Source organism: Fukomys damarensis, unplaced genomic scaffold, assembly GCF_012274545.1.
Source record: "Fukomys damarensis isolate Sample0158 unplaced genomic scaffold, DMR_v1.0_HiC HiC_scaffold_9, whole genome shotgun sequence".
Lineage (NCBI taxonomy): Eukaryota > Metazoa > Chordata > Mammalia > Rodentia > Bathyergidae > Fukomys > Fukomys damarensis.
In genome coordinates, this window is record NW_022900921.1 from 31,578,838 (window position 1) to 31,606,699 (window position 27,862).

The 27,862-nt window shown below is 36.5% G+C and overlaps 1 protein-coding gene across 1 annotated transcript in view; it reads left to right on the forward strand.

Annotated features, from left to right (window-relative positions):
• Positions 1 to 27,862, forward strand: part of Dcp2 (decapping mRNA 2) — a 60,198-nt gene that overhangs the window by 16,157 nt on the left and 16,179 nt on the right. The window contains exons 3-6 of the mRNA XM_010614156.1: positions 269 to 456; positions 13,189 to 13,340; positions 19,287 to 19,414; positions 19,808 to 19,906. Of these exons, the coding sequence (XP_010612458.1) occupies positions 269 to 456; positions 13,189 to 13,340; positions 19,287 to 19,414; positions 19,808 to 19,906 (567 nt within the window). The remainder of the gene's footprint in view (positions 1 to 268; positions 457 to 13,188; positions 13,341 to 19,286; positions 19,415 to 19,807; positions 19,907 to 27,862) is intronic.

Consider the following 27,862-nt stretch of genomic DNA (forward strand, 5'->3'; position numbering starts at 1 on the left):
GACCACATCCCAGAAGTCAGCAAGTGCGTGAGTGGATACTCTGTCTTTCGCCTTTTCGCAACATATTAAGAGAGATTTAGTCACTGGAGCAGCCAGTTTGCCTTTGTCAGTGGTGTTCATGTTCATCAGAGTTTTTCCAAAGTATTTCACAGGACTTTTGAACAGTTATAACCGACCATCTCCAGATTTCTCGCCATCCTTCCAACTGGGTAAATCTGTGGCCTGCAGCAGCCTCCTAAGTCTCCTCAGTGGCACTGGGAACCCTCAGGCCGCCTGGGTCTCGGGTCGCCGCCCCTCAAGGCGTCTCCGCGTTTGCCGCCTCCCGCTGGGGCCGCCTCCCCGCCGGAGCCTGGCCCTTAGCTTTCCCCGTTTGCCTCATTTGTGTTTTTCTGCCTTCGCCGTCAGTCGTCGTCTCCCCCTTCTCTCCCTGTCTGTAGGTGACCCCGGTGTGTTAGTGTAAGTCTTACGATCCCGGGATACGCAAGTTTCCAGACTTAATTGACCTTTTCCATTCTTACTTATGTCCGTGGCACATGAAGAATTTCTAGTTCTTTTCATCCCAGGACTTTGTGTTTGAAGGGATAACTAGAGCTGGTTTGTTTTTTATTTCTCTTTAATTGTCCCACTTGAAAAGTAAATTTCGACTGGTAGGTTTTAACACGGGGCATATTTTCCCAGGTATCCAAACACGTATAAAATATATTTAAAGTATTTTCTCGAAGTAAAATCGTTGCACTGTTACCGAGTTGTCTCCTACTATATGTGGATTGCGAAATAATTTAGAGTAGGAGTAGAAACATGATAAAATAACACCTTTTCACTTGTAGTTGCAGTGTTTATGTTAAAAGTGAAACAGTGGATTTGTCGCATTCACGCTTTTATTGTTAAGGAAAGAGCTAGCTAGCACCGGTAGAGTTTGTGATGTGCTAGGCACTGGATAATTTTCCAATTTCATCTGAACAGACGGATTCACAGACTAATCGAGATGTTTAGCCTATACTCCCTCCAACTGCTTGTGCTTTCTCTAGGTGTATGTAATAAAGTCGAACATTTTAACCCTCATCAAAGAAAAGTACATGTAAACATATTAACTTGCGACTAATAATGTCATTGTACTTTGGCAATGGAAGAATTATAATTTTTGGATGCTGATAGATTCAGATAAACCATTAAAAGGCACGTATTTTCTATGACCCCAGATTTGGTTTAAAAAAAATTTGGTATGTGTATGTCTGGATAAATGCCTAGGAGAACACGGATCTAAAGTAGGGTTATTAAATTGTGATCTTTATGTTTCCAAGATTTTTAAAAAATGTGTGCATTATATACTTAGAAAAAAATTAAAGATGCGTACTGTATTTTAAAAGGTAAGTACTGTAGTAATTGTGGACTCATGGGGTAAAAGTTGATTTTGAAAAAGATCAGATAAGCTGATACATTTTTATAGGCATCTGAAGGAGTCTTAGAGGTATTGGGGTTGATATGTTAATTTCCTTTGGTTACATCGTTTAAAGAAGTGATATCAGTCATTATTCTAGGTGTTGAGTTCATTTGTATAATTTGTGTTGCTTTTTTATGTTGTGTTTTTAAACATGCTAAACATCTGTGAAATGTTAAAAGTACTTGATTTTTCAGTAGATGTGCTTAAATCATTTTCTTAGACAAATCTTTTGGAATAGTTTTAATTTTTTTCCTGTAAGGTTTTTTTGTTTTTTTTTTTAATTTTACAATTGCAACATTTGGGTGTATAGATAAAAGTGTAATATACTAAAAAATTAGAGCTAGTTGTTGGTAAACTAGTAATGAAACCAACTAAAACTTTGAGTTTTAAAAGTACTGATATAGTTATATCTTTGTGAATTTATTTATGTTAATCAAGCTTTTCATTATATTTAAATTTTTTTCTCAATTCCTTTAAAAATAAATCTCTAGTTGAAATGTCAATTTTCTGGACGACTTTGTACTCTAAGTTGCCTCTTGATTTATAAATTCAGTCTAGACTCTTGTTTTTACTCATTTTCTCCCCAATTCTATTGCTTTGTTATCACAATAGTATATGTTGAGGGGATTTTTTAAATGATTTTTTTTAAATAAGTAACATACTGCTGTTAATCACACCTACTTTAGTCATTGTGTATTAAGTAGTTTTGGAGAAATGTAAACTTCAAGCTAATTTTGATAAGAAAAATTAGAGACCTGGGGATTTAGCTCAGCGGTTCGGTGGCCTGCCTTGTGAGCACAAGGACCTGAGTTCAATCCCCGGTACAAAAAAAAAAAAGAAAGAAAAATTAGAGAATCCTTAAATTTTCAAATTATGACTGTTAGGCTGCTTTTCATTGGGATATAGATTGTTATTTTTAGTTTCTTTAATATGCAATGTTTTATTTACTGGAATACTATCTTTCCTGGTCATTACATATTCCTGATTACCAAACAATAAATTGAAAGAAAATATTTTTGTGTTGAAACATGTATACTTGATGACTTTTGTGAAAACAAAATTTTGAGTGAAACAGCATGACGGAGTTTACAAGATATTGATTAATTTCTGAGGAATGAAATTAAGGAGAGAAAGAGGAAGACTTAATATTTCCTAGTAGGCAAAGATTGCTACATAAGATGTATGTAGAAGTAATTTAAACCTGGCACGTCAGGGCACATGTTTGTAGTCCATGCTTCTTGCGAGGCTGAGGCAGGAGGATTGTTTGGGCCCAGTAGCTGGTCAGTGTAGGAAGATCTTGTCTTCGAAGGGAGAAAGAACATGTTTCTTTGGAAATAATAAGGTAAATCTGCAGCCTTTTATGGTGATACATGAAACACCATAATTTTTTACATTAAAGTGAAATATTTTGATAGCCTCTCCCCACAAGTCAAGTACAGAATTTTCTTTCTTTCTTTATTTTTTAAACTGGGGATTGAACTCGGGTCCTTGCGCTTACAAGGCAGGCCACTGAACCGCTGAGCTAAATCCCCGGTCAGAAGTTTTTAAATACTGTGCAAAATAGTATTGGAAGTTTGGGTAGTTTAAGTAAACTACTGGTTAGAGAATGGAAAGCACGTTCTTAAAGTAGAAATGAAAACTGGAATTTGCTAAGTTGTTTCTCTTTCAAAGAAATGCTTGGAATTTTTAAAAAAGTATTAGAAAAGCTACTATTAGAAAGGAGAAAGATATTTTAAAAATATCAGATGTCGCCACTGTTTTGCAGCACATTAAATAAGCAGGCCACTACCGCTGAGCTAAATCCCCGGTCAGAAGTTTTTAAATACTGTGCAAAATAGTATTGGAAGTTTGGGTAGTTTAAGTAAACTACTGGTTAGAGAATGGAAAGCACGTTCTTAAAGTAGAAATGAAAACTGGAATTTGCTAAGTTGTTTCTCTTTCAAAGAAATGCTTGGAATTTTTAAAAAAGTATTAGAAAAGCTACTATTAGAAAGGAGAAAGATATTTTAAAAATATCAGATGTCGCCACTGTTTTGCAGCACATTAAATAATTTGTGTTCATCTCAGCTAGCTATTGTAGTGTTGAATTTTATTGAAACAGTTTTTGGGTTTGGGTTTTTTGGTTTTTTTTTTTTTCTGCTTTGCAATCTTTGTGCTAATCTATCTGTGGGAACATTAAGATAATGTTATGTGAGATATTTTTCTTTTTTCATTTGAAAAATTTTTTTAAATCCCTGGCCCTGTGAGATATTTTCCTATAACCAATACATTTTAACTGTTACAGTATACATGTCTATATACAAAGCCACACCATTTGGGTGCACCCCCCATAGAGTCTCACTATGCAATTGAGGCTGGCCTTAAACTCAAGGCAGTTCTCTTGCCTCAGCCCCTAAGTGCTGGGACTATAGGCTTGTGCCATTGTGCCTGGCCACAAACTCACACTTTAAAATCTTTAAATAAGGAGCATCTTTAAAAGTGAAAGCATTAAATATGTAATTTTCATATTATCAAAATTGTCTTTTTCTTACAAACCTTATCAAAGAAATTTTTAACAAAAAGATGTAATTATGTGAACAGTTTTTAAAAGTTAGTGCCAGAGGATTTATAAATGAAAAGAAGTGGTCTGTTGTCAGACTTTTCTATTTCAGTTTTGCTGTTTAAAGGCCTTGATTTTTCTTTATGTTGAATTATTCTGGTAGATATTTTATATTTGAAATATGCTATGCTAGTTTTTTTTGTTTGTTTAAATACTAAATTAAGGATTTAGTTTCACCTTGATATCTGTTAGATGAGGTTTTAAGTCAGCACACCCACTTTGGGCCTGTCTTATTTTAAGGATACTGTAATTATATGTATCACTTTTGAATTGCTCCATGGTTTGCCTTGTGACCTTTATATACTTGGAATTACTTTTCTGTTATGAATGTACAGACTCTATTGAGTTACTGTTTGATAAGTCCAGACAGTTAGTATTCCATCTTTTCCATTTTTCACTCCTTTCCTCAGCTGCTATTCAGAAAAACTTAAAAAATAATATTGGTAATATTTGTTTCATTTTGTAACCTTATAAAATGTTACTTTTTACAGTTGGTTAATTGTGACAGCTGAAGAATAATAAAAGTGTTTGTTAATGTGCTATAAGGAGGTACATATTCTTCACAGTAGAGGCAAGTCTGCAGTTGCCAGGATTTTGTTTTTTTTCTATAGGGCCATAGTGGCAAGAGTCTTGAAGGAAAATGACCAAATGAATTCTTTCTTACATTCTAACAATTAGTCAAAATAATGTTACCCTTTAGTTTTTTTCTTTATAGGAAGAAGCCTTAAGTCTTCCTCACTGTTCCCTAATTCCTTTGACTTCTCCTTTTTCTTTTTTTCTTTTTTTTTTTTTGTACCAGGGATCAAACTTGAGACCTTGTGCTTGCGAGGCCAGCGGTGGACCCTCTGAGCTAAATCCCGGTCCCTTTTTCTCCTTCTTTGATTGGTCACCGTTCTAAATTCATGTTGCCCCCCCTCCCCAACTCCTGTATATCCAGCGTTTCTAGCCTTCTTTTTTTTCCTCTCTCCCTCTTTCTCTGCTTTGTTATATTCTTATTGAATCCTAAGTTATACCTTTCATTCTGTAGGATTCCTTTTTCGTGTAAACTGCCCTCTTAGGAACCTCCACTTTCGTAGTACATTCTGGATCGATGCTCCCTAGACTTACTAAAACACTGGTGTAATAGAATTCATTTTCACAACTTTCCCAGGTGTATTCTTTCTTAGTTTTTGTTCATATTTTGTTGGTTCATATTTTAGATTCTTTTGAGAGGATCATTGGGAAATAAACTTTCTCAGTCTTTATTTCTGTTTCTCCCCTTGCATATATGTTCCCAGATGGTTCAGGTCCTACACTTTGAGTAGCCAGGCTTTTGGCAGTGTCTTCAACACTATAGTCTTTCAATTGCGCTTATTTGGGCAATTATAGAATTTCTAAGGCCTCTTATTCAGTGATTGTGTATTTAAAAAAGAAAAAAAAAATCCCTACTCTGTAAAAGCTCTTTGTACATTTCTTTGAGGAAAAGTTTTGCCCTGTAACTCTCATCCCACACTCCTCCTTCATACTGGGGATTAAATCCCAGGGCCTTGCATATGCTAGGAAAGTGCTCTTAGCACTGAGCTACATCCCCAGCTCTTTTTAAAAACTTTTATTTTGGGACATTGTCTTGCTAAGTTGCCCAGGCTAACCTGGGACTGGGAATTCTGCCTCAGCCTCTTGGTTAGCTGGACCTGTTCCTTCCTTTCTTCTGAATCCTGAGTTGTTCCCCTCCCCTTCTTTCTAGGACAATTATTTTTTAGTTTATTTAATTTTTTTTCTGTTATGCTCCAGATTTTCCTTAGATGTTGAATGATTCTTGGTTGCCTTTTCATTATGCAGGTGTGACAGTAGAAGAGCTTATTTACTGTTGGGCTTTTTTATGTGAGTAGGTAAGGCCCCTCTTGGTGGCCTTCTAGAAAGCACTCTATGGAAGTTCAGCACACAAACATAGCAGTGAATAGACAGCCGACAGGGGCTCCCCACTGTTGATAGGGAAAACTCCTGGTTTAATGGAATGAGTAACTAGTAGACAGTCTTTTGTTACATAAACAGACCTTGTCATTTCCTTTGGTTTTTGTTTTGTTTTATTTTTACTTATTTCTTATTTCCATCTTTCCGCTTGCTTTCTCTAGGCTCTTCTGGGTTGGGTTAGGGGGTTGGTTTAGCTTTGTCCTTACCCTAGGCATTTTCTTATGTTGTTGATTGTGGTTAGTGTTCTCTAGAAATTTGTCAAAGTGGGGATTTCTGTTAAAACAGTGGTACATGCATTGTTGTTTCTCTGGTGTGAGAAGCTGAAAGTGGAAGTAAGGACTGAAATGAGTCATGGATGTTGGGAAATGGAAAGAAAGTATTCAAATGTGACGGGTCACAAGGTGGGGGGGAGACAAGAAAAAAGTGAAAATAGAAGGGAAGAAATGAAATCAAAGCTTTTGTCCATAAGGAGAGGAGGAGGTTTGAAAGGGGGAAAGGGATAAAATAAAATTTATTTTAAAAACAAAATGATGATACACTGAATGTAAACATCTACTTCACTAAGAGTTAATTTAAAAAAATCTAAATTCTTAAACCTACAAAGAGGGAAGACTTAAGTGATGAGCAACAAAATGTAGAAATCATTAGGCATATGGGAAAGTGATATGTGACTTTGTCGATAACAAGGCAGTTTCTCTACTTTCAGAATATAGAACACTTCTAGAACCAAATGTCTGTGGGATTTTCCTCATACATCAAGCAAAAAATCAACTCATAAGAAACAACAGTTGAGTGAACTGATTCGATTCAATTCTGCTACTCTGGTCCTGAAAGAATATCAGATCCCCCAGATTGAGAGCTCAGTTCCACAAGGCTGTCTCCCACTTCTAATGGCCTAAGTTTCTAGTCTGGGCCTCTGGAACTTCTGACTCATGCGCTGTAAATTAGGATTTCCTTTATTCCCTCTTTGGTTCAGCTTTGCTTTACAGAACCTGGAAACACTTAATATTTACTTGTTTATTCGAAGGACAGTAGAGAGGTTACAGGCAAAGAAATGCATATAGGATAAGGTTTTTGTAGGAAAGGGCTTGAAGAGTCTGTGCCCTCTTTGGATATGTCACCCTCCAGGAACCTCTGTGTGGTCAGCTCTTTTTTAAAGCTCACCAGCCCTGTACCTTTGGTTTTTTTGTTGTTTCATTATCTTGGCATGATTGATTAAATCATTGATCATTGGTGATTTATACAGTTTCAGCCCTCTCGTCACTCTCTGTGGAAGAGTGAGTAGGAGTGAAAGTCACAACATTTTAATCAGTGTGTTTGCTCTTATGACCCTCAGTTCTCACTGAAGAGCTATCCAGGACTCCCAGTTATCAGTCATCTTATTTGTATATGAAGGCATTTACCATTTTGGTGATTCAAAGAAACTTAGGAAAGGGATACTATATATGTAAAACCTTGATTTGGGAGTATAATTCCGTCAAGAAAAATTCTTGTAATCCAAATCACTGGTATATCAAAGTGAATTTCTTCATAAGAAATAATGGAAACTCAGATGATTTGTTCCACAACCCCAAAATAGTCATATAAAATGATTATAATACAAAAATATAAAGAAAAATAAATTAACCTGCATTTACCTTTGGAAACTTGTGACTGCTATGAAGGAGACGAGAGGAGGATTATTGTGTAAGACAATTTTCACTATCACTAATGAAATCACTACTGCCTATTGGCTCAGTTAAACCTTTTTCTTTTGAGCAACTTAAATAAGAAACCTATCCAGTGACCCTTGTTTTTGTCGCTTTATGAGAATTTCATGTAAATGTGACATTGCATTGTCATTAAACAGATTTGTCCCTTGCATTTGAGTGGGGATTTTCCACCAAATTTTGCCCTGTTTTCCACATTTTATGCATCTACCTAATCTCATTTGGTGCAGACAAGATCTCTGTAAACTTTTTTAGTTGGGAGCTGATCACCCACAATCCTGCAGGAAGCAAGCTGGGAAACAAGGGAAGGAGAGGGGAGATTTATTGGCTCAGTTGTGATCATGTGACATTTGTTGTCATATTCTACTCGTATTGCAAAGCATCACTGGTTTATCAAGGTAATATTTATTAGAAATGTTTGCTTATCTTACAGCACTTACAGAATACATTACTGTACTCACAGTCTAAGGTTTTATTGTGTTTCTTCATAAAACATTGACTTAGCAGACCTGAAAGAGAAACTATTGTAGTACTGTCATTTCCCTCCGAATTAGAGAGTACTGAAAAATGGGAGAAGTGAATTTTTGTGTTGGGTGTACTGAAAGCTCAGAGGACTCTTTCCTTACCCACCTCTCAGATAACGTATGGCACTTTTTAGAAGTTTGAAACGTTAAGCTTGTTCTCGGTGCTTCCCATTGGTGTCTTCTAGAGCATGACTGATGACGTGATTGGCAGTATGCTAAGTCCTGTCAGTTTCCTCTTTTGTACCCATCCTTTTCCATAATTCACTCTTAATAATTGTATAAGATGAAGCCCATATGCATGAATCTTAAGGTTCAGGTAAAGAAAGTTACTGAAGGCCATGAAGGCAAGTCTTGTGGAATTTTGGAATTTTCTGGGCAGGCTGGAGGAGGTCTTTGCTTTTCTTATGTCTGCCTCTGAGCAGTAAGCCTTAGACATATGAATGGAAATGTAATATTAATAAATAATAGAGTACTACTCTGTCATAAAGGGTAAGCTTAAATCATTTATAGGAAAGTGCATGCACCATGAGACCATAATAGTAAGTGAAATAAATCGGATACATGAACTTAAATATTGCGTGATTTCTCTTATATGAGAAACCCAAGATATAAAGACTAAAAGATAGAGAATAGAGAATAAGGAAGTAGATATTTTACAAATGGGAGGGAGAACCAAGTGATGGAGGGGAAGGGGTTAGGGGAGAGAAGGAAAGGGACGAAAAGGATGTTAGAAACTTGTACCAGCTCCTCGTGAGGAATGTAATTATTACTGCAAACATGTATTAATAAAAAATAAAAATTGGAAAAGTTTAAGTGTCAACCAGAAAAAAAAGAGGGCCAGGGATTTAGCTCAGTGGTTCCGCCACCTGCCTCACAAGCGCAAGGTCCTAAGTTCGACCCCTGGTACCAAAAAAAAAAAAAAAAAAAAAAAAAAAAAAAAAAAAAGACAGAAAAGTATGGGGGAGTGGGAGTGGAAATAGAGTTAATGCCTCATCTTCCGTAGTGGAAGTCAATAGAAATGCCTCAAACTGAGTTCAGAAAGAGGAGGACTAGCTTTGTGGGAGGGTTTGTTTTTTTCTGAGAGGTCATCTTGCTGTGCAGCTCAGGCTAGCCTTGAACTTAAGCCATCCTGCCTCAGCCTGTAGAGTGCTGGGGCTACAGGCCTGTGCCACCTTTCTTGGCAAGGACTCTCTGTTGCAGTGCTTTCTGTTGTATTGCGCCCCCCGCCCCGGTGGCCAATTATGGACTTGGGTGGTGGTCTTGTTCATTTTTTCAAGATTAAAGTAGACAATCGTAGTCTAGTCTAAACATGTGCAGATCAAGCTTGAGGCCTAGACTTCATAAACAATTTTATGTGCTCATTTTCCTAGCTGTTCTCCTCCTTGCCGTCTCTAAAACTTGTGTTTTCTAGGCTTGCCTTTTTGGTCCTATACCCAGAAACCATGCTGTACACTTTGTGTTACTGTCTCCGTCTGGGACTAGCCAGCCAGAGAACAGACAGAAAAAGCAATAGAGATTGTCCTTACTCTTCTGAACTCGTACAGCTCTTGAAATTGAAAAGGAAGGTTCTTGTCCCTTTGGGTCTTAGGTCCTCATTGCTGTTACCTCTGAAATCATGATAGGACTAGTTGGGAGCTTGGGACTCAGAGAAAGGAGCAAAGAAAATTAGGATTTCGCCCATGCATTAGAGCATGCCAGTAGACTCTTTTCTTAATCATTGAGGCAGAATTCACGGGCTTTTGGAGCTTTCCCTGTTTGGATTATGCCTACTTCCAACCCCTGATCCAGGATAGTGGATAACAGACAGTGGAAAGGGGTAGATTCACTTTGATTTTGGCCTTTTCAGAACTTCCTGCTATTTTCTTTCATAGTCCCCAAGTAGCTACTTTGTGTATCTGTTCATGTTTTGTAGCTGTATTTGTTGGGAGGAACAAATTAGTGCATGCTTAACCAGGAAGAAGAATATATAAGCATTTAAAGGTAAACTATAATCTAGGTCATATCTTTCCATATTTTTATTACTATAATTTGCTAGACTGTTGGGAATAAAAGTATGCAAAAATACAATGTTTTCCTCTGAACTAATTTGCAAATGTTTATGGATGTTAGTAAAAACTGTACAATTCCTGTGATAGGAGTCTGAGTGTATGTGGTGTGATAAAAAATATGGTGATCAAAAAATATGTTTTAAAAACTTTTTAAAAATGTTACAGTAAAAGACATGTTTCTGTTTTTAATTTTCCTCAAAATGTCCCCCCTTGCTTTGAACACATTTATCCCATTGTACTTGCAGCTTCTGAAGTGATTCTGGATGAGTGTCTTCAGTTTCACTGTCATAAATCCTAGATGTCCTGCATTGATTCAGACTGATTACCTTTAATTGTCATTTTTGACTGTGAGGAAGAGTTAGAATTCACACTGTGGCAGATCCAGTGAATAAGGTGGATGAGGATACACCATATATTTATGAGTCTGCCTTTCCAAGTTGGATGGCACTTGGCAGCAACATTCACTGTATTTTTTATCACACCTCATAAAGGACTTTGAAAACAGAAAATGGCAAGAATAATGAGATGAATGTTCAGATCAAGAGGAATGTTTCGAAGGGGATTAAAGGCAATGTGTCTTTTATAATTTAGAAAACCATAACATTCACTGTATATTTTGACCATATATATTCATATATAATTCATATATATACACATATATACAGACATTCATATGTAAGTCTGTTTTGAGGAGTCTGGTGTACTTACCTGGTAAGTCTCAGAATGAATGAGCAATTTCTAGGGATGTAGCTCAGTGGAGTGCTTGCCTTGGATTCAATCTCCAGTCCAACAGAGGTGGGAGAGAGGATTTATCGTTTTGTTAGATGGATGTGGAAAGAGGCAGATGAATACAGTGTAAGAATGGCAGTATAAGTTCCAAGAAATAGGTCTCACTAGACACAAAGAATCTCTCAGCAATAAGAGATTAAATAGTTGGGCAGGATCCAGATCCCAAATATTGTATGTACAGCAAGGTTTTGGTTTTATGCCTTAGCTAATGTCATTAGATTTTGTATATTTGATCTTTTGTTTTTAGTATATGTGCAGTTTAAGCTCCTTTCCCCCATCATTTTTCTGTATTGAAACAGATTACTCTTTGTATGTTTGACTTATTTTCCTTATTCTTTATTGGATGTTACACTAATCTTGTAATTTAAAAATGTTTCCTTGAGAATTGATTGGAAACTTGAGAAGAGCCGAGTCATTTAGTACCATCACTAATGAGTAATGTAAATGATCAAACTGCTGATACTATTTTTAGTTTTTAAAAATCACTAAGAACAATTGAGCCAAGTGAAAGAAGACAAAACACAAGACTTTCAGTATGATTCCATTAAGACTGTGGAAAAATGCAAACTTATCTCTGGTGACCAAAAACAGATCAGTGATTGGAAATACAAAGATAGGGTTGGCACAGTGCTTTCAAAGGGAAGAGAGGTAATTTGGAAGGTGATGAATATGTTTGTGACCTTGATTGTGATGATGATCAAGGGTACATTCATATGTAGAAATAAACAGTACACATTAAATATGTTTATGTTCTCAATAAAATTTTACTTAAAGAATGACTTTAAAAAAACCCTGTGAACTCATTTGATTTAGTTGAATGTGTCTCTAATGGTCGCTAGAAGTTACCAAAAATCTTTAGTGGAAAAAATTAGTAGATTCTTCTCTGCAAATTACTGTTGCATCTAGTATCTTTGGTACAATCTGTAGGAATTCGTAGAATTTCTGAACTGACAGGAAGAGATTGTCTTCTCGTCCAGTTCACATACTACACACCACATAAGTAGCTGTTAAACTTTTGAAAGCCGTTTATTGGTGTTATGCACATTCCACAGTGAGTGAACATGGCATCATTGACATTGAGAGCATTGTCCTCACTAAAGGGAGATTGCTGGGCTAGTGTTGTGAGGGCAGTGGCTTCCTGGCTCTCCTTTGGAGTGTTTAGACTGCTAACCTGCCCCTGGTTTCAAGTGAATAAAATGAAGACACTTGGGTCTGTGTGCGAAACCCCAGCTTAGATCTGTTTCTCAGCTTCATACTCCAAAGATAAATCATAGGCATTTATATTAGGATCCACAGGGAACATCTTGCTCTGATTTTTATTTGTTTTTATTAATGTTCTGCATAGTTCATTTTGTCCCTTTTTGAAAACATTGGTAGTTTAGCTCTAAATTCCAAGAGTAAAAAATAAAAAAAACACATGCTTAATGACTGCTGTAAATCATTTTCAGTTGGATTTATAAATTCTACCATATCTGTTTCAGGAAGAAGAGGATTATCATATATATGTGCATGTATAATACAGGACATTATGTACATTTACACAATATAAGACATTTTTCCATCTTTTCTCCACTGTACTTAGAAAACACAATTTTGGATTTAAAAAAACAAATTTCACTGAAAGTGAGTTTAATCCAGGACTGTACTGGTTCTTTGGGAAGTCTGTTATGTTAAAGAGCAGCAAGCGAATATCAGTTTCTTTTTTTGACAGTATTTCTTTATAAAGTTTTATACGTGAAGGTTAATTAAGCACATATGAAATATTTGTATTAAATTTTACAAATATATTTTCATATATTGTTGGAAGTGTTGCCAGACATGGAAGGAAATCCTAGTGAAGGATGTTTTCCTGCCCACATTGTTCATGAGCTTTTATGTCTATTCTTGTAAACAGAATACACAGACTCTTAAATTCTATTTAGAGATAAATGTATCTCCTCATGTTTTCTCTATCGGAAAAACTTATTTCTCTCATGGTGATTTCCAAAAATTTTGATTGCTTCCTTGATTAGGACTGCTTTTGATTCCTTTTCTAAGTTGATGGGTCAGGGGTAAAACAGTTACATAGATTAAAATAAATAATTACAGTTGGTAAATGTAATTTTTGTATGTGTTTTGTTTTTGACAGCCGATTTATTTTGCATATTCCCAGCGAGGAAAGAGACAATGCAATCCGAGTTTGTTTTCAGATTGAGCTTGCCCATTGGTTTTACTTGGATTTCTACATGCAGAACACACCAGGATTACCTCAGTGTGGGATAAGAGACTTTGCTAAAGCTGATATCCTTTTTGTTACTATGACCGTCTTTCATTCTCGTTAATAAAATAGTTTGAATTTTCTTTTACTTGTCTTTGAGATTTTTAACTTATTGAATAACATCTCCTTGATTTGTAAAAAGTGTGAAATATATATATAATGAGGGTTAGAGATGTAGCCTCGTGGTAGAGCTCCTTCTTAGCATGCATTGAGACTCTGGGCTTGATCCCCAGCACTGCCCCCCCCAAATATATATATATAATATATGTGTGTGTGTGTATATGTAAATTGTGTCTATAAAATAGACACAACTTGGTAGTATTATTTTTACACATAGGATTTCTTGAAATGTAACTGATTAGAAATCTTTTGTTTTAGAACATCTGTTTCTAAAACTGATCTGTTTTAACTTCATACTTATATCATTCTTCAATCAGATTACCTTTCTGATTTACTTAGCGATTTTTTAATTACCAAATACGGTGTTAAAAGCACTTTTATTAGCTGGGCATGGAGGCACATGCCTCTAATCCCAGCACTTGGGAGGCTGAGGCATGAGGAGTGCTGTGAGTTCAAGGCCAGCCTGGGCTACAGAGTGAGTTCAAGACCAGCCTGAATATATATATAGAGAGATGCTGTCTCAAAAAAACAAAAACAAAAAAAAGTTTTATTTGTACTGTAGTAAATACAAAGGAATCTTTTTCTTCAAAGCTTTTTTTGCTCTACATATGTATTATACAGCAACATGTCATTATGTATAATAAATAACTCACATGAATAAGATTATAAAAGTAACTTCCACAAGGCAAACAGTAGATAAATTGCTAATGATCTTGATAAATTTTTAGAATTTGAGAAAAAGGTAGGAAGATTTTAGGCAAAGCTGTATTTTTAAGGGAATACAAGATTCCTTATGTAGACAGAAGTGAGGAATATGTTCTAGGTTAAAAACAGGGATGGAGCTGGAACCGTTTTAAGGCTATCTCGGAAAATAAATTAGTTTGTGTTGATCACAGAGTTCTTAGGAGATTGTAATAGGAGATACAGGTGAAAAGGTACATGATACACATTGTAGGGATTCTTACAGATTGAACTAAGACGCTTCGTTTTGTATTGTGGAGTGTTTTTGTTCAGGCATGAAGCATACATTCAGGTGGATTTGTACCTGCAAGCTCAGTTAGAACTAGAGTTGGAGTAGGAATTGGTGACCAGAAATACTCCTTACTCTGCTCCCTGTCACTTTCTTGAGTTCCATTAAATACAGAACTCCTTAGATTCTATAGAAAATGGATGATATACTGTTTTGGGTAGCTTAATCAGATTATAGCAAGTTTTTAAGCAAGTTTCTAAGTAAGAAGTGTTACTCAGATCATTTTAAAATGGTATTCCATGAGATTTATTAGGTAGGTTGAAGTATACAATGGCCTTGTCATATAACTTGAGATGAGGAATAGGAAGCTTCTGAGCCACAGTAATGAAACTAAAGAAAAGACTAATGGGAAACAGATTTTAAAAGAGGTGGTCAAACCGTTTGGCTCATTCAGTGTGTAGGAGTTAAAGAAGAACCAAAGGGAGATAAAAGTATACTAAGTGCCATCTTTGGTTTGTGATAGGTGTTATGGAGAAAACTTTGGTTTTTACAGTCTACTTAACCTATCTTTTGTTTCGGTCACTTTGTGTAGATTTATGTTTCTACTACAGTAGATCTATATATATTTTAGAGTTATGAATCACATTTTGCGCATGATTGTGCACGTGAGTTTTTGTACTTTCTTTGCTATTAAAAAGTAAACATAAAATTGTTTGAGGTACACTTCTTTTAGTTTGAAGTTGTGGGGAAGGAACTTTGGTGGGTTCTTCCATTAAATAAGGAAATACAGTGAACAAGTTAGACTCGGTGTTGTGAAGAAGATGAGAAACGAGAACAGAGTTGTAGTTCAATGTGGTAAGATAAATAGTACAGTACAGAGTTCAGTGAGAATAGAAGAGAAGAGAGGGATCAAGATTTGGGGGCTATTATTAGTTCAATCTTGAATTTACTCAAAGATGTTGGGGGAAGTTATTTAATTTTTCCTGTTCTTAGTTTCTTCATCTGAAAAAGGGTTAGTAATGAGGCCTAATTCAGAGAGTAAGTTTGAGAATTAAGCTAATTTGTGCATGTAGTGAATTATTTAGGGCGGTACATGGTGATTAATGCATGTTAACTACAGCGTCTGCCCTAAAAAGGTATACCAACATCAAGAAAAGAAAAATAGCATGATTTTTTTTCAACAGATGGTGGTGGTACCTTCGTATCCTGAAGGTTATATTATTACAGAAAACCCAGTGCACTGCCAGCCCTTAGAGAAGAAATTGAAAATACATGTACATCAATGTCAATGACCAAGGTTACCCAAGAAGCAGTTTACCATACTAAATAAATGTCTGGGAGCTAATGGCCACCATTTTGAACACCTCTTGTAATTGTAGAGGTCAGAGGTAACTTGTGTTAATCTCATGATGTCTCAATTTAGCATTAAAATATTTTATACAGTTTTTTCTGTTGATACAAATTTTCTGAGGTGTGTATACATATTTTTGATGGACTCTTAATTAAAAAAATTTTTAATTGGTTGCCTTTGGAGGAAATCTATGTGAGAAAGATCTGTGAGGAAGTAAAAAAAAAAAAAGTAAAATACGTATTTTAGTGTAAATGAGAAATAAATGATGCCAGAGGGTAATTGGTCATCTAAAATGTACAGGAGTCTTTTGGGCCACATTTACTTGAAAAGGAACAAGAACATACAGAATTTTCAAAAAATGTTTTCTTTTGCAGGAAAAAAAACGCTTCAAATTACATGAAAATTAAAAAAAAATCAGTGAATTGCCATCATACCTTTCATGTATTTTTTATTCACATTTTGTCACATTTCTCTCTGTATGAGGAGAATTTTGAAAGATTACTGAAGAGTACTTTGCACAATGAAGTGGAAGAAGACAAGATTAGATGCTGAGATACTGTTATTTATGACAGAGAATATGAAAACCTGTGACAGTAAAAGTTTATTGGAAAAGTCAAATTTGAAAGATACTTACATATAATTGGGGATAACGTGAATACCTGGGGAACAGAAGTGACGGTTTCTGATTTCAGCAGTTGAAGAATGAATGTGCCATTCCATTTGTAGGAAAGTGAAGTTTTACAGGGGAATGATGAGGTGAGAAGTTGAGTTTGTTGGATACTGAGTGGAAAGACTGCATGCATGACTTTTGGAGCCACATTCTCCCTCCCATATACTAGCTGTGCATCTGTGGACAATTTTTACACCCTGTTTTACCCTGGTAAATTGTGCGTAGTCTCAGTTTTTCTTCAGTGATGTGGATAGAGGAGCGTCCTAGATTTGCTTGGCTGAAGTGTTGTTAGGAAGCTATATTCAGAACACAGTGAGACAAAGGAATTAGGATATTACTAAGAGATTGATCAAAGTGGTGAGTAGTTCAGGGAAGAAAATAGAAGGGTGCTAATAGGGAGAAAGGAAAGCAGTTGACTGATACAGAATAACTTTAGTGCATATAATTAAAAGGAAGGCATAGAAGGTTATTCTTCATTGAAAATCATACCCATGACCTTGACACTAGTTTCCTCATGGACAGCACAATTCTAGCCTCACTTCCTTGATTTCCTTGTCTTTCACATCCGTTTGCATTTCTGGAACTGATATCCTCAGCAGCCCTCTGGATCTAGCCAACACTAGCACTATCCTGACAGTTAAAACGCCTTGGACAAGAGCTTCTGTGCTTTCTACTCATTCCTTGCTCGTTTGATTGATTTATTCATTTCAGACAGGATTTCAGGCTGGCTTTGAACTCCTAAATAAGCAGTCTTTCTGCCTCGCCTTCTAAGATGCTTGGTGCTTTAGGCACATGCAAGTGCCTGGTTTGTTAGTATTTTTAAAAAATAAATGTTACAGATAGAAAAATAAAAGGTAAACATTTCATTTTTTGGAGATTATGTGTACCTTGAAATTATGAGGGACATTTTAAGGAGAAAGAACAAAAAAGAAACAATATACATGCTCTTCTAAAGTATTGGACATTATTTCTGTTTCTGGGTTTTTTTTTATGTTTCTCTGTGGTTAATTTTTTAATGGAAGAAACACCTATTTAAAACATACTTTGGTTAGGTTAAAAAATTTTGTGATGACTTTTATAACTCAAAACGAATTTTACTGGAAAAAGTTAAACCACAGTTGTACTGGTAAATAACTTTCAGAATCTTAGCCTCTGTGGATCTATAGTTATTCATGAGACGATTAACATGTCCAAACTTATATCCTGTTTTCACCCTCCCCAGATGAAGGCATGGAATAATACTGAGATTAACCTTGTATCTGTCTTTTAATCATGATGTTGTCATAGGTAATTTACTTCTTTGGACTTGATGAGGGCCTTTTTCTTGTCAACTTATAAAATCAAATATTTTAAAATACAAAATTGTGGAACACATAAAATTTTAAATAATAAAATGAATATAATGTGATGTTTTTGTTTTGCCCAGTGGAAATATGGTGCTAACTTAAAGGTTCTTCTGAGTTTGGTGTCCCTGTACTACCAGTTCTTATACCACCTCTTCCTGTTTCATCTGTTAAGAAATCTTCATGTTAGGGTATCATTTGATACCATTTGACCCCAATGCATATAACACATTATTTATCATGTACATATATTAGATTTGATTCTGATTTTATTAGCTCACAATGATTAAAGTAATTCTGGAACCAATTGATCTCTTTTTTTTTTTTTTTTTTTGGTACCGGGGATCAAACTTGGGTCCTTGTGCTTGCGAGGCAGGCACTGGAACCAATGAGCTAAATCCCCAGCCCCCTAGTATGATCTCTTAAATCCTGTGGTGATGTTCCCTATATGTGCTTACCCATGTAATTATTACAAAATGAGAATATAGTACAAATTGTCTACAGAGGACTTGAGAATCTTAAAAAGTAGGCTCTCTGAAAAATACTACTATAAATTATAAATTTACTCACAGTTTTCATCATTAGCAATTTAAGTGATAAGGTATTTCATGGCATGGATTATTGAAAGGCATATAATTTCAGGATTTGGGTTTTACTCCCCCCCCCTTTACTACTGTACACTGTCCAGGAGGAGCATATCAGTTTGTTTGTTTTAGCTGGCAATACCCTGATTTAACTTTTCTCTTTAATTCTTAAATCTTCATCATTAAAATGTTTTTCATTATGAAACCAATACATGTATGTAGTACATAAATTTGAGGGTATGGGATGTTTTGTATCTTATCCCTAGTTCTGCTTCCCACAGTTAACCACTTTGTGTGTGTTTATGTGTGTGTTTTCTGATGGTTTATTTTCACAGTATGTATTTTCTTTCTCATTCTCCATCTGTCTCCCAGCCTCCTCCCCTTCTATCCCTTCCTCTCTCCATACACCATGTACTTCTGTTTCTTGCTGTCATTTTCAGTATCTTTTCACTCTTGATACAAATTTGAGAAGTATTTGAAATGTTACAGGTTTTAAGTTCATTTGTGTTAACTCAGGGATCTAGGATTCTTCAGTATCCAAAATTTACTTGATTTGTGTCTAGGCTAAATACAGGAGTTAACAATGAATTTATTCAAGAGAAAAATGGGCCGGGGATTTAGCTTAGTGGTTCGGTGGCCTGCCTTGCAAGCTCAAGGACCCAAGTTCAATCCCTGTTAAAAATGGGCCGGATTTAGCTTAGTGGTTCGGTGGCCTGCCTTGCAAGCTCAAGGACCCAAGTTCAATCCCTGTTACCAAAAAAAAAAGAGAGAGAGAGAAATGGATATGGAATAAACCAAAAATATTAAACCTAAGCAAAACAGTATGTTGAATAATTTCATCTAAAATACGCAGGGCATTTAAATAGGTCTCTTTCTGTATGTAATTTTTCAAGCTGTATTAAGGGAGAAAGGAACTTCCTTAACACTGTACTCTTCAGTCATTGTCCATTTTTGCTGCCTCAAGGTGAAGATGTGGAAAAAGTTTTGGATGAATGGAAGGAATATAAAATGGGAGTACCAACATATGGTGCAATTATTCTTGATGAAACACTTGAAAATGTGAGTGTAATAAAATAAGACAAGGTTGGTGGTCATCTGTTAGATTTTAGTCTATAAAAATCTGTTGTATAGTGACCTTACTTGGGTATATAGTGTCCTAAGATCAGTAGGGCTAAAGGTCCAAATTTTGCATATTTTAGCTATATTCTGGGTATTAGGATTTTGTACTTGTTGCATTTATGGCTCAGTCCAAACTGGTGTCATTTTATTGTTGAAGAAACACTTTCTAAAATAGGCAAAGTGCCTTTCTTCACAGTAATAGTATTTTTAGACTTAGGGAAGTCATTTACAGTTATTGCTGGTAGTAACTTGAAATGAGGAGAGCAACACCTTTGATTTTCGGAGCAGTGGAAAGGAGGGCAAGTTTGAGTTCTATTTTTGCTTCTTTTTCAGGTACTACTGGTTCAGGGGTACCTAGCAAAATCAGGCTGGGGATTTCCCAAAGGAAAAGTTAATAAAGAAGAAGCTCCTCATGACTGTGCTGCTAGAGAGGTGAGTGCTGCTGTTTGGCCATTAGGTTTGGAGTACTTAACCACTCACCAGTCCAGTTATTTACAGGATGACTTAAAACGGTGTATTTTTCATTAATTTTTGTAAGTTAAAAAATATAAAAAATCAAAGTTTTATTACATTTATTCATTACAAGAATCAGGTGGTTGAAATGACACCTGCCTGAGCGATGCTTGGGATACAGAAACCAATGTGCTGTGCCCGAGTGAACTGTTGAGTGGTTGAAGCTTGGGGACTTGCCATTTTAGATGGTCCAGTCTTTCCTGAATCTGTGAGTGCGTGAAGTACTGTGACTAATAACAGCCACCTGGTGTTTTGTCCATGTATCTCATTTGTTCTCTGTTTCCATTTTCTCTTCCCTGTCTTTGTTTGTTCCTGTAGTACTAGGGTTTGAACCCAGCAGCTTTGCACTGTGCTACACCTCCAGCCTTTTTTTATTTTCAGAAGCGTGTTGCTGAGTCACTAAATTGCCCAGGCTGGGCTAGAACTTGAAATCCTTCTCCCTCAGCCCCTCCTTCCCCCAGGATTATAGGTGTACACCTGATCAGACTGTCCATCTAAAATAAACTCTTTTGTTCCTTTTTTAAATGATGGTATGTTTTCAACCTTTTATTTTAGAATTGACTTTGTAAATGTAAAACATTTTGGGTATTACAGTCCTTGTTCTATTTTATAGTTTTGATTTCCATGTAGGTGCCCAAATGGGACCATCCTAAGAAATTTACATTTGCTGCTCAATACCGTGTCTACAGAATTAAGTTTAATTCTTTAAGTATTTAAACTTTGACTCCCCTCCTCAACACACACCTGACCCATTTAAATTATTTGTTTGCTGACCTCTGCACTTGACTGTTTTGTTTCAGACTAAAATTTTTCTAGAACTGTGTATACTCTGTGTACTGAACGATTCTTTCTCATTACATTGTACTTTAAGATTCGAGAAGTTGATCTATAGCAAGTATGATATAGTGGAAGGAAAGGTAGCCTAGGAGTTGAAAGAGTTTTGTTCTAGTGTAGGCTCTGCTAATAGCCTCTAAAAGACTTTGGGCAAATCATTTTATCTCTGTAAAACAGATTTAATGAGAATCACTTTCAAGGATATCAAAACTAGAAAGAAATAATATCTTTTTTTTTCAATAACATGAAAAGTCATTGATTACCATTAGGCACTAGGAAATACAAATTAAAACCTCAGTAAGAAGTTTTAATATAACTCAATGGAATGAATAAAACAGAAAGGTTAGCATTAACAGTCATAGAAATAATAGCTTTAAAGAAGAGAAAAACAAGGTAGATATTTTAATTTGAGATAATAAAATGGATTTTGTGACCTATTTTATTAGACTCCATTGCCTTATATTTTTTCTGCAGCAGTGTTTGTTGCCTACTTTAACTTTGAATGTAACTATTGGTGAGGAATAAAAGTTCAAAATCTTATAAACCATTAATAGCTGTTAGTGAGAAATAAAACTTTAAATTCTTATAAACCGTTAGTGATTCATAGGAAAAACAGAAGTTTAAATCCTGTGAGGCAGGATTTTAAAAAATGATTGAAAATACTGTATTTTAAGTTCACTATGAAACAGCTTATCCAGCCTAGTATTTGTGGTATTTTTAACAGCTTATAGATAAAGTAGGCTCCAAGTAAATTAAAGTTTTATGAAAAGAAGTTGCTTGGGGAGAAGGTAATTACCACATTCCCTAGAGCTTTCTTTCCTTTTTCCTAGATGATAGAGGATGCAGGTAGCAGTTCCTAAGTCTTCCCTTTAGTGTCTTCATACTTTGTAGTTCTGTTGCCCATCAGGAGGGACAGAACAGGAAATACAGTATCTTATTTGGAGAAATTGATTGGCATTCCTGCTCATGTACTTAAAACCACAGCAGAGTAGTTGAACAGGTCAGAAAGGACACTGTAGTAAGTGAAATGACACATTTTGATTAAATTGTCAACTATCTCTATAATTGGATTCTCTAGGGAAAATTTGGGAAAATGAAACATTTCAAGTCATAAAATTGAACAAAACCTACATCATCCACCTGGGTGCCCACTAGCACCTCATCTCAGGAGTTTTGTGCACTATATTATAAAAAATAATGCAGAAATGGGATGCCGTATATGAAGAAAAAGAGGGGCAGTTCACCTGTGATCTGAGGCACCAAGTTTTCTCTTTGATTTACCTTATTTGTTTTCTGTACTGTGATACTAAGAAAAGGTTTTGTCCATGTGATGCTAGTTATAGTAATGATTATAACTCAGTTTATAAAAAAGTGAATGAAATTTATTCTTAGGGCATGGGAAATAGAATGGAATATGAATGATAAGATCAAAGGGGAGGCTTTCAAGTATAATATAACTAGAGATTGGGTATTGCTTATCTGAAACACTTCTGGCCTCAAGCATTTTGGAAAAGGGAGACTTAACCTGTGTTATAGGAGGGTGCTCTTTTTACTTTTACAGGTGAGGGATCTTCAGCAGTGTTTTAGTAGCAAGCCTAAAGTCTACAGTTGCTAAACAGCAGAGCAGTAACGCAAAGGTAGTGTGGCTCTGGAATCCATGCTGCACTCCAAGCTCAGGGAATATAGTTTTGCAAATGAATAAGTATGCTTCTGAAAACACATATACACACCTTGAGAACAGAAGGGTTTTATAATTTTTAAAGTACATCTACTTTTTGTTTGATTTAATTGTTGTCATTTGGAAAAACAGATTTTTTTCATTTGAGATTTTTGTGCCGACAAAGAAAGGCAGACATTCTGAGGAACCGGAGTTCTTGATTTGAGGGAGTTTACCCCTAGAGTTAAATGTGACCTGTGAACTGTCATTGACAGCCTCTTTTCAAACAACTTGGCAGAAGGCACTTCACTTTTGTTTCTGTAGTTTTTTGGAGTAGAATTCTTAAAGACAGGTGTTGACTTTTAGTCCTAATTTTTAAATCACTGCCTTTGTCATAGAATAATTTGGGAACTAAGGTGGACTGTATCTGTTTTAACCTGCTGAACTTCCAGAATAATTTATCATAGATGGAGTGGCTTAAACAACAGAAATTTACTTCAGCAATTCTAGAGATGAAGATGTCGGTTCCTGGTGAGGGCATTCTTCCTGTCTTGTGGGCAACCACTTTGTAATTCTTGTTCACACGGCCTTTCCTGAGTATTTGCTTGCATGCTTGGGTGCATGCCGAGAGAGCTATGTTGTCTCGTTTGTTTGGATGGTTGTTTTGTTTTGTATTTGAGCTAGGACGTCGCTATGTAGCCCAGGCTGGCCTCCAGCTCCCTGTTGTCCTTCTGCATCAGCCTTCTAAGTGCTGGGATTACAGGTGTGCACTACCACGCTTGGTTGTGTTGTATCTCAATACAAGCGTCACCTCTGTCAGATTAGGGTCATGTTGTTAAGGACCACGTTGGACCTTTATTACTTCCTTTCCTTTTGCTCTCCAAATACAGTCACACTGAATGATAGGGCTTCTACCTACAACTGTTTGAGGATGAGGCACAAAATTAAGCCTATAACAGTTGCCATTTTTGAATGATGTAAGTATTCAACTAGCAGACCTAGGATTGCAGTGTGTCCTTCTGCCACTTGGTGGTACTGTAGTATAAAAGCAGAACCGTTGGAAAGCAAACAGTCTTACTATTCCATTCTTTTTTTTCTTTTCTTTTCTTTAGTACTGGGAATTGAACTCATAAGCTTGAGCTTGCCAGGCAGGTGTGGCACTACTGAGCTAAATCCCCAGCCTCACTATTCTGTATAAAAGTTTTATTACTACTTCAGTTTTCCTTTTTAATTTCACTTGTATTAATATATAAGGCGATGCTTTTTTCTAATTTCTTAACTGCTGATTAATTTAGGCTAAGGTGTTAAGCACTTTTTTCCTTTGCTTTTAAGGTATGCAGCGTTACTGTTGCTGCCCTTATTTTAAGTTGATAATGTCTTTATTATGCTTTTTAAAATAGCATTCCTACAGTTTTATTAATGTTTTTCATTATATGTGGAAGTCCAGAGGTGTTTTTTTAATGCTATAACAGAAACTGACACATTCCCCAGAAGGTCTGCATGTGGGCTGTCTAAAGGAATCTGAGACTGATGGGCATGGTGGTGCATCCCTGGGATCCCAGCAGGTGGATGGATGGACCACTGCGAGTTTGAGGCCAGCCTGAGCTACATAGTGAGTTCAAGACCAGCCTGCATTAGTGAGACCTTGTGTCAAAGAATTAAAAAATTGAAGAAAAAAAAAGAATCTCAGAATCTGAGACAAGCTTCTCAAGAGAAAGTTATGAATAATTATCAAGGAAAACCAAGGGCAATCTTGTTTAGTAATTTCCAGCATGTATTCTTCCTGTAACATTGAAATGAAGTTTGCAAAGACTTCTCAGTTCCTTTCCTTGACCCATGAGACTGCCATTTTGTGCCTAGTATCTTGAGCTCATGAAGAGCGATGGCCTCAACGAAAGTTGTTGTACCTTTGGGACAAGTGTTTGATTCTTATGGAAGGAGGTGACAGAGGTGTATATGAGACTGTGAAGCAGCCAGAGGGATCATAGTGTCCGTGTCTGTGTCGGTGGCAGCCTCTTCATATGGTGGGAGCTTGAGGATGATGTGGCTGAGACTGTGGTGAGGGTTATGAATTGTGTGGGTGAACATGAAAGAACTGAGCTCCAAGCCTGTTGGACATTCCTGCTGCCTGGGAGCCTGGGGTGATGGAGCTCTTATTCCCAGATCACAGGCAGTGGGTTGGCTGACATAGAACTCGTGGGAGCATGCTGGTGTGGGCATGTAGTCCACTGGTGTGAACTGGTTTGCAGCATGGATACATATGTAAGTGAATTATTTCAGCTCCAGTATATCCAGGCAAGTAGATTGTTATCTATGATAGTCTCACAAAGGTGACCAATCCAACTTTCAAACATCTCTACCCCAAGGCGTAGTTAAGCAACTTCCTCCTGCCTCTTTGCACTTATAATTGTGTTCTAGTTAGTTTTTTTTTTGTTTCGTTTTTCAGACTGGACTCTTTAAAAGAGAAGAGGTTAATTCATTTTTTAATTCAGTGCTTTCATTTACAGTCCACAGAAGTACTGATTTGAATGAACACTAAAAGGATCTGAACATAAAGACTGCATTCTTAATGAGATCATTTCAAATATAAAGAAAAATAGCAAGAGTAGTACAAAGAACAGATCCTCCAGTTAATGTTTTGCCATATTTGCTTGCAGCTTTTAATATAGATATGTATATAGTTGTTATTATTATTGAATGTTATGGCTTGTATCTAGATGACCCCTAAATCCTCATGTGGTTATAGATAGGGTTTTTGAGAGGTGGCTGGATCTAGGGTGTGGTGCTGGGATTCAGGGTGCCCCACTCTGGGTGTGGGTGGCCCTGCCCAAAGGGTAAGTTGCCTGGATGGAATATAAAGGCAGGCTTGGCCTTGCTGCTTGCTCCCTTTCGTCTGCCCTGCCCTGTGATGCTGTGGACTGTTTCTCCTCTGTGGTGCCCTCTGCTGTGCCACTCTGCCTTAGAGCCAGTGGACTATGGACTGAAAACTCTATAGACTGTGAGCTAAAGAAACCTTCCCTTAAACTTCATGTATCAGGTATTTTGTCTCAGTGAATCATTTTAAGAGTGATTTGCATGGCTGGGGGATTTAGCTCAGTGATGCCACCACCTGCTTTGGAAGCACAAAGTCCTGGGTTTGATTCCTGACCAAAAAAAAAAAAAAGGGATTTGCAGTAGGGCTGGGGATGAAGCTCACTGGCACTGCCCGCTTGGCATGCAAAAGGTCCTGAGTTCCATCCACGGTACCCAAAAAAAAAAAAAAAAAAAAAAAAAAGTGATTTGCAGGGCTAAAGATAATGGCTCAATGCATGAACATTTATCTACCTTGTGGTAGGATCCTGGGTTTGATCCCCAGCACTACACGCACACGCACACACATACACACACACACACACACACACACACACACACACACACACAGTTGCAGACATGTCTCTTTACCTCTAGCTACTTCTGCATGTTTTTCTTTGTCTTTTTTGGTGATACTGAGGGTTAAACCTAGGCAGTGCTGACTGAGTTAATCCCCATCCCTCTTTTTGTGAGGGCAGTGATGATTCTTGCTAAGTTGTTCATATTTTCACCTTGTTCATGGCCTTGAACTTGTGTTCCTCCTGCCCCAGCCTCTGAAGCAATTGGGATTACAGATGTGGCTTATACCCACAGGTGTACTTTTATTTTCCCCTAATTGCAGTGCTAGGAATAGGCCTAGTGCACAGTAGGTGAGCACATATATAAAGAACAAAGACTTCTATTAGGTAATCCCAGTTGTTGAATTAAAAAAGATGACATTGATGTGTTGCTATGTCTGAGGGAGAGTTCAGATCCAGATTCACTCATTACCCATTTTGATCCTTTTAGCAGTCTCAAACTCTCACCCATCTAGGATCCTATTAAGGTTCATTTATTAAATTTGCGTTTAATTGACAGAGCCCTGCAGTTTCCATTAATCAATTCCTCAGTGCTCCTTCAATACTATTTAAATTAATCATGTATTCAATTAGATACTATTTGTAACACAGAGGTAACAGGCTCTGCCAACAAGGAATTCAGAGTATGCAGTTTACTGTTAACATGTTTCTAATTATTGTACAGATTTATGTGACTAGTTGTGTGTAATTATTTCTGATAATTCAAAGAAGGGAGCTAAGGATACACATTGGAGCTTTGAGTGAGTAGAGGAACCTAGAGAGACCATGGAAGATTTGTTCTGTTCTCTCATACCTCACCCTCTGTATCACTCCATTTGTATCCTTGGTAATATCCTTAATAATAAACTGGCAAACAGAAATGCAAAAGTAGAAAATTAAGACCCTTATATTATTTTAAGCCCCTTTTGTTGACAGTAAATATGCAAAGTATACCAACACTGACTGAATGGTTTATTCATTTTTATATGTGTGAAACTATGACTGGTCTGGACGTGAAGAGGTCCCCCAAAGAAGAGATGAGGACCTCACCTTGCATCACAGGAAAGATTTCAGGGCACATTACTGTGAGGCGTAATCAGATTTCTAGTTAAGTAAGAGAAATTTGGAAGGGAATTTCAGCTTGAGGACCTAAAGGGGTCACATTTTAGATGAAGAGGGTCATTTTCCCCTTTCACAAAAGGAGATTGGTGTTTATGGATTAACTGAGGTGAACCAGAATCTTCATGAACATTATCTTGGATTTGGTTTTGCACAATAGCTCAGGGAGGAGTCCTTATTGCTTGAGGGTACTATTCAGTCTCCATGAGATAAGTGTTTCTTTTTGAGGCAGTCTTATATTTATTATGTAAGCTCTGCTGGAATTGAAGGTGAACATAGGTTTGGGGCAATGACTGGAGATTTCTGGGCACTCATTGGTAGTTCAATGTCCCTGTAAATTTCTTGTTTTGATGTCCTCAGTTTTGAAAGGGAAGGGTGAGATTATATAAATTTAGAGCTGTTCGGTACTCCCTAAGTGATTATATGTCTGTGCAAAGCTGAGCGAGAATCTGACTTGAAGTTTTAAGGTAAAAAAGAGGATAGATGGAAAGTGATGATCAAACCTTGTCCTGCTTTTAGTTACTTACTGGGAATCTGTAGGACGAAATGAAAGAGTCACTGTTTTGGGTTTTTTTTTTTTTTTTTTGGAAAAAAAAATTAAGTGCTTGAGTGCCTCAGAGGAAAATAAATCATACTTTTCATGACTTTTATTGCCATTGATATAGTTTTGCTTTTTCCTGAGCTTCATATAGGTAAGAATTTTGACTTCTTTGGCTCAGTGTAATTCCTGTGGAATTCATTTATAATGTTGCATTATCAGTACATGGTTCTTTTTATTGTTCTCTGTAATACTCTACAGATATGTACAAATGCATCACAGTTCTTTGTCCATTTTTTTTTTTTTTTTTTTTTTTAAAA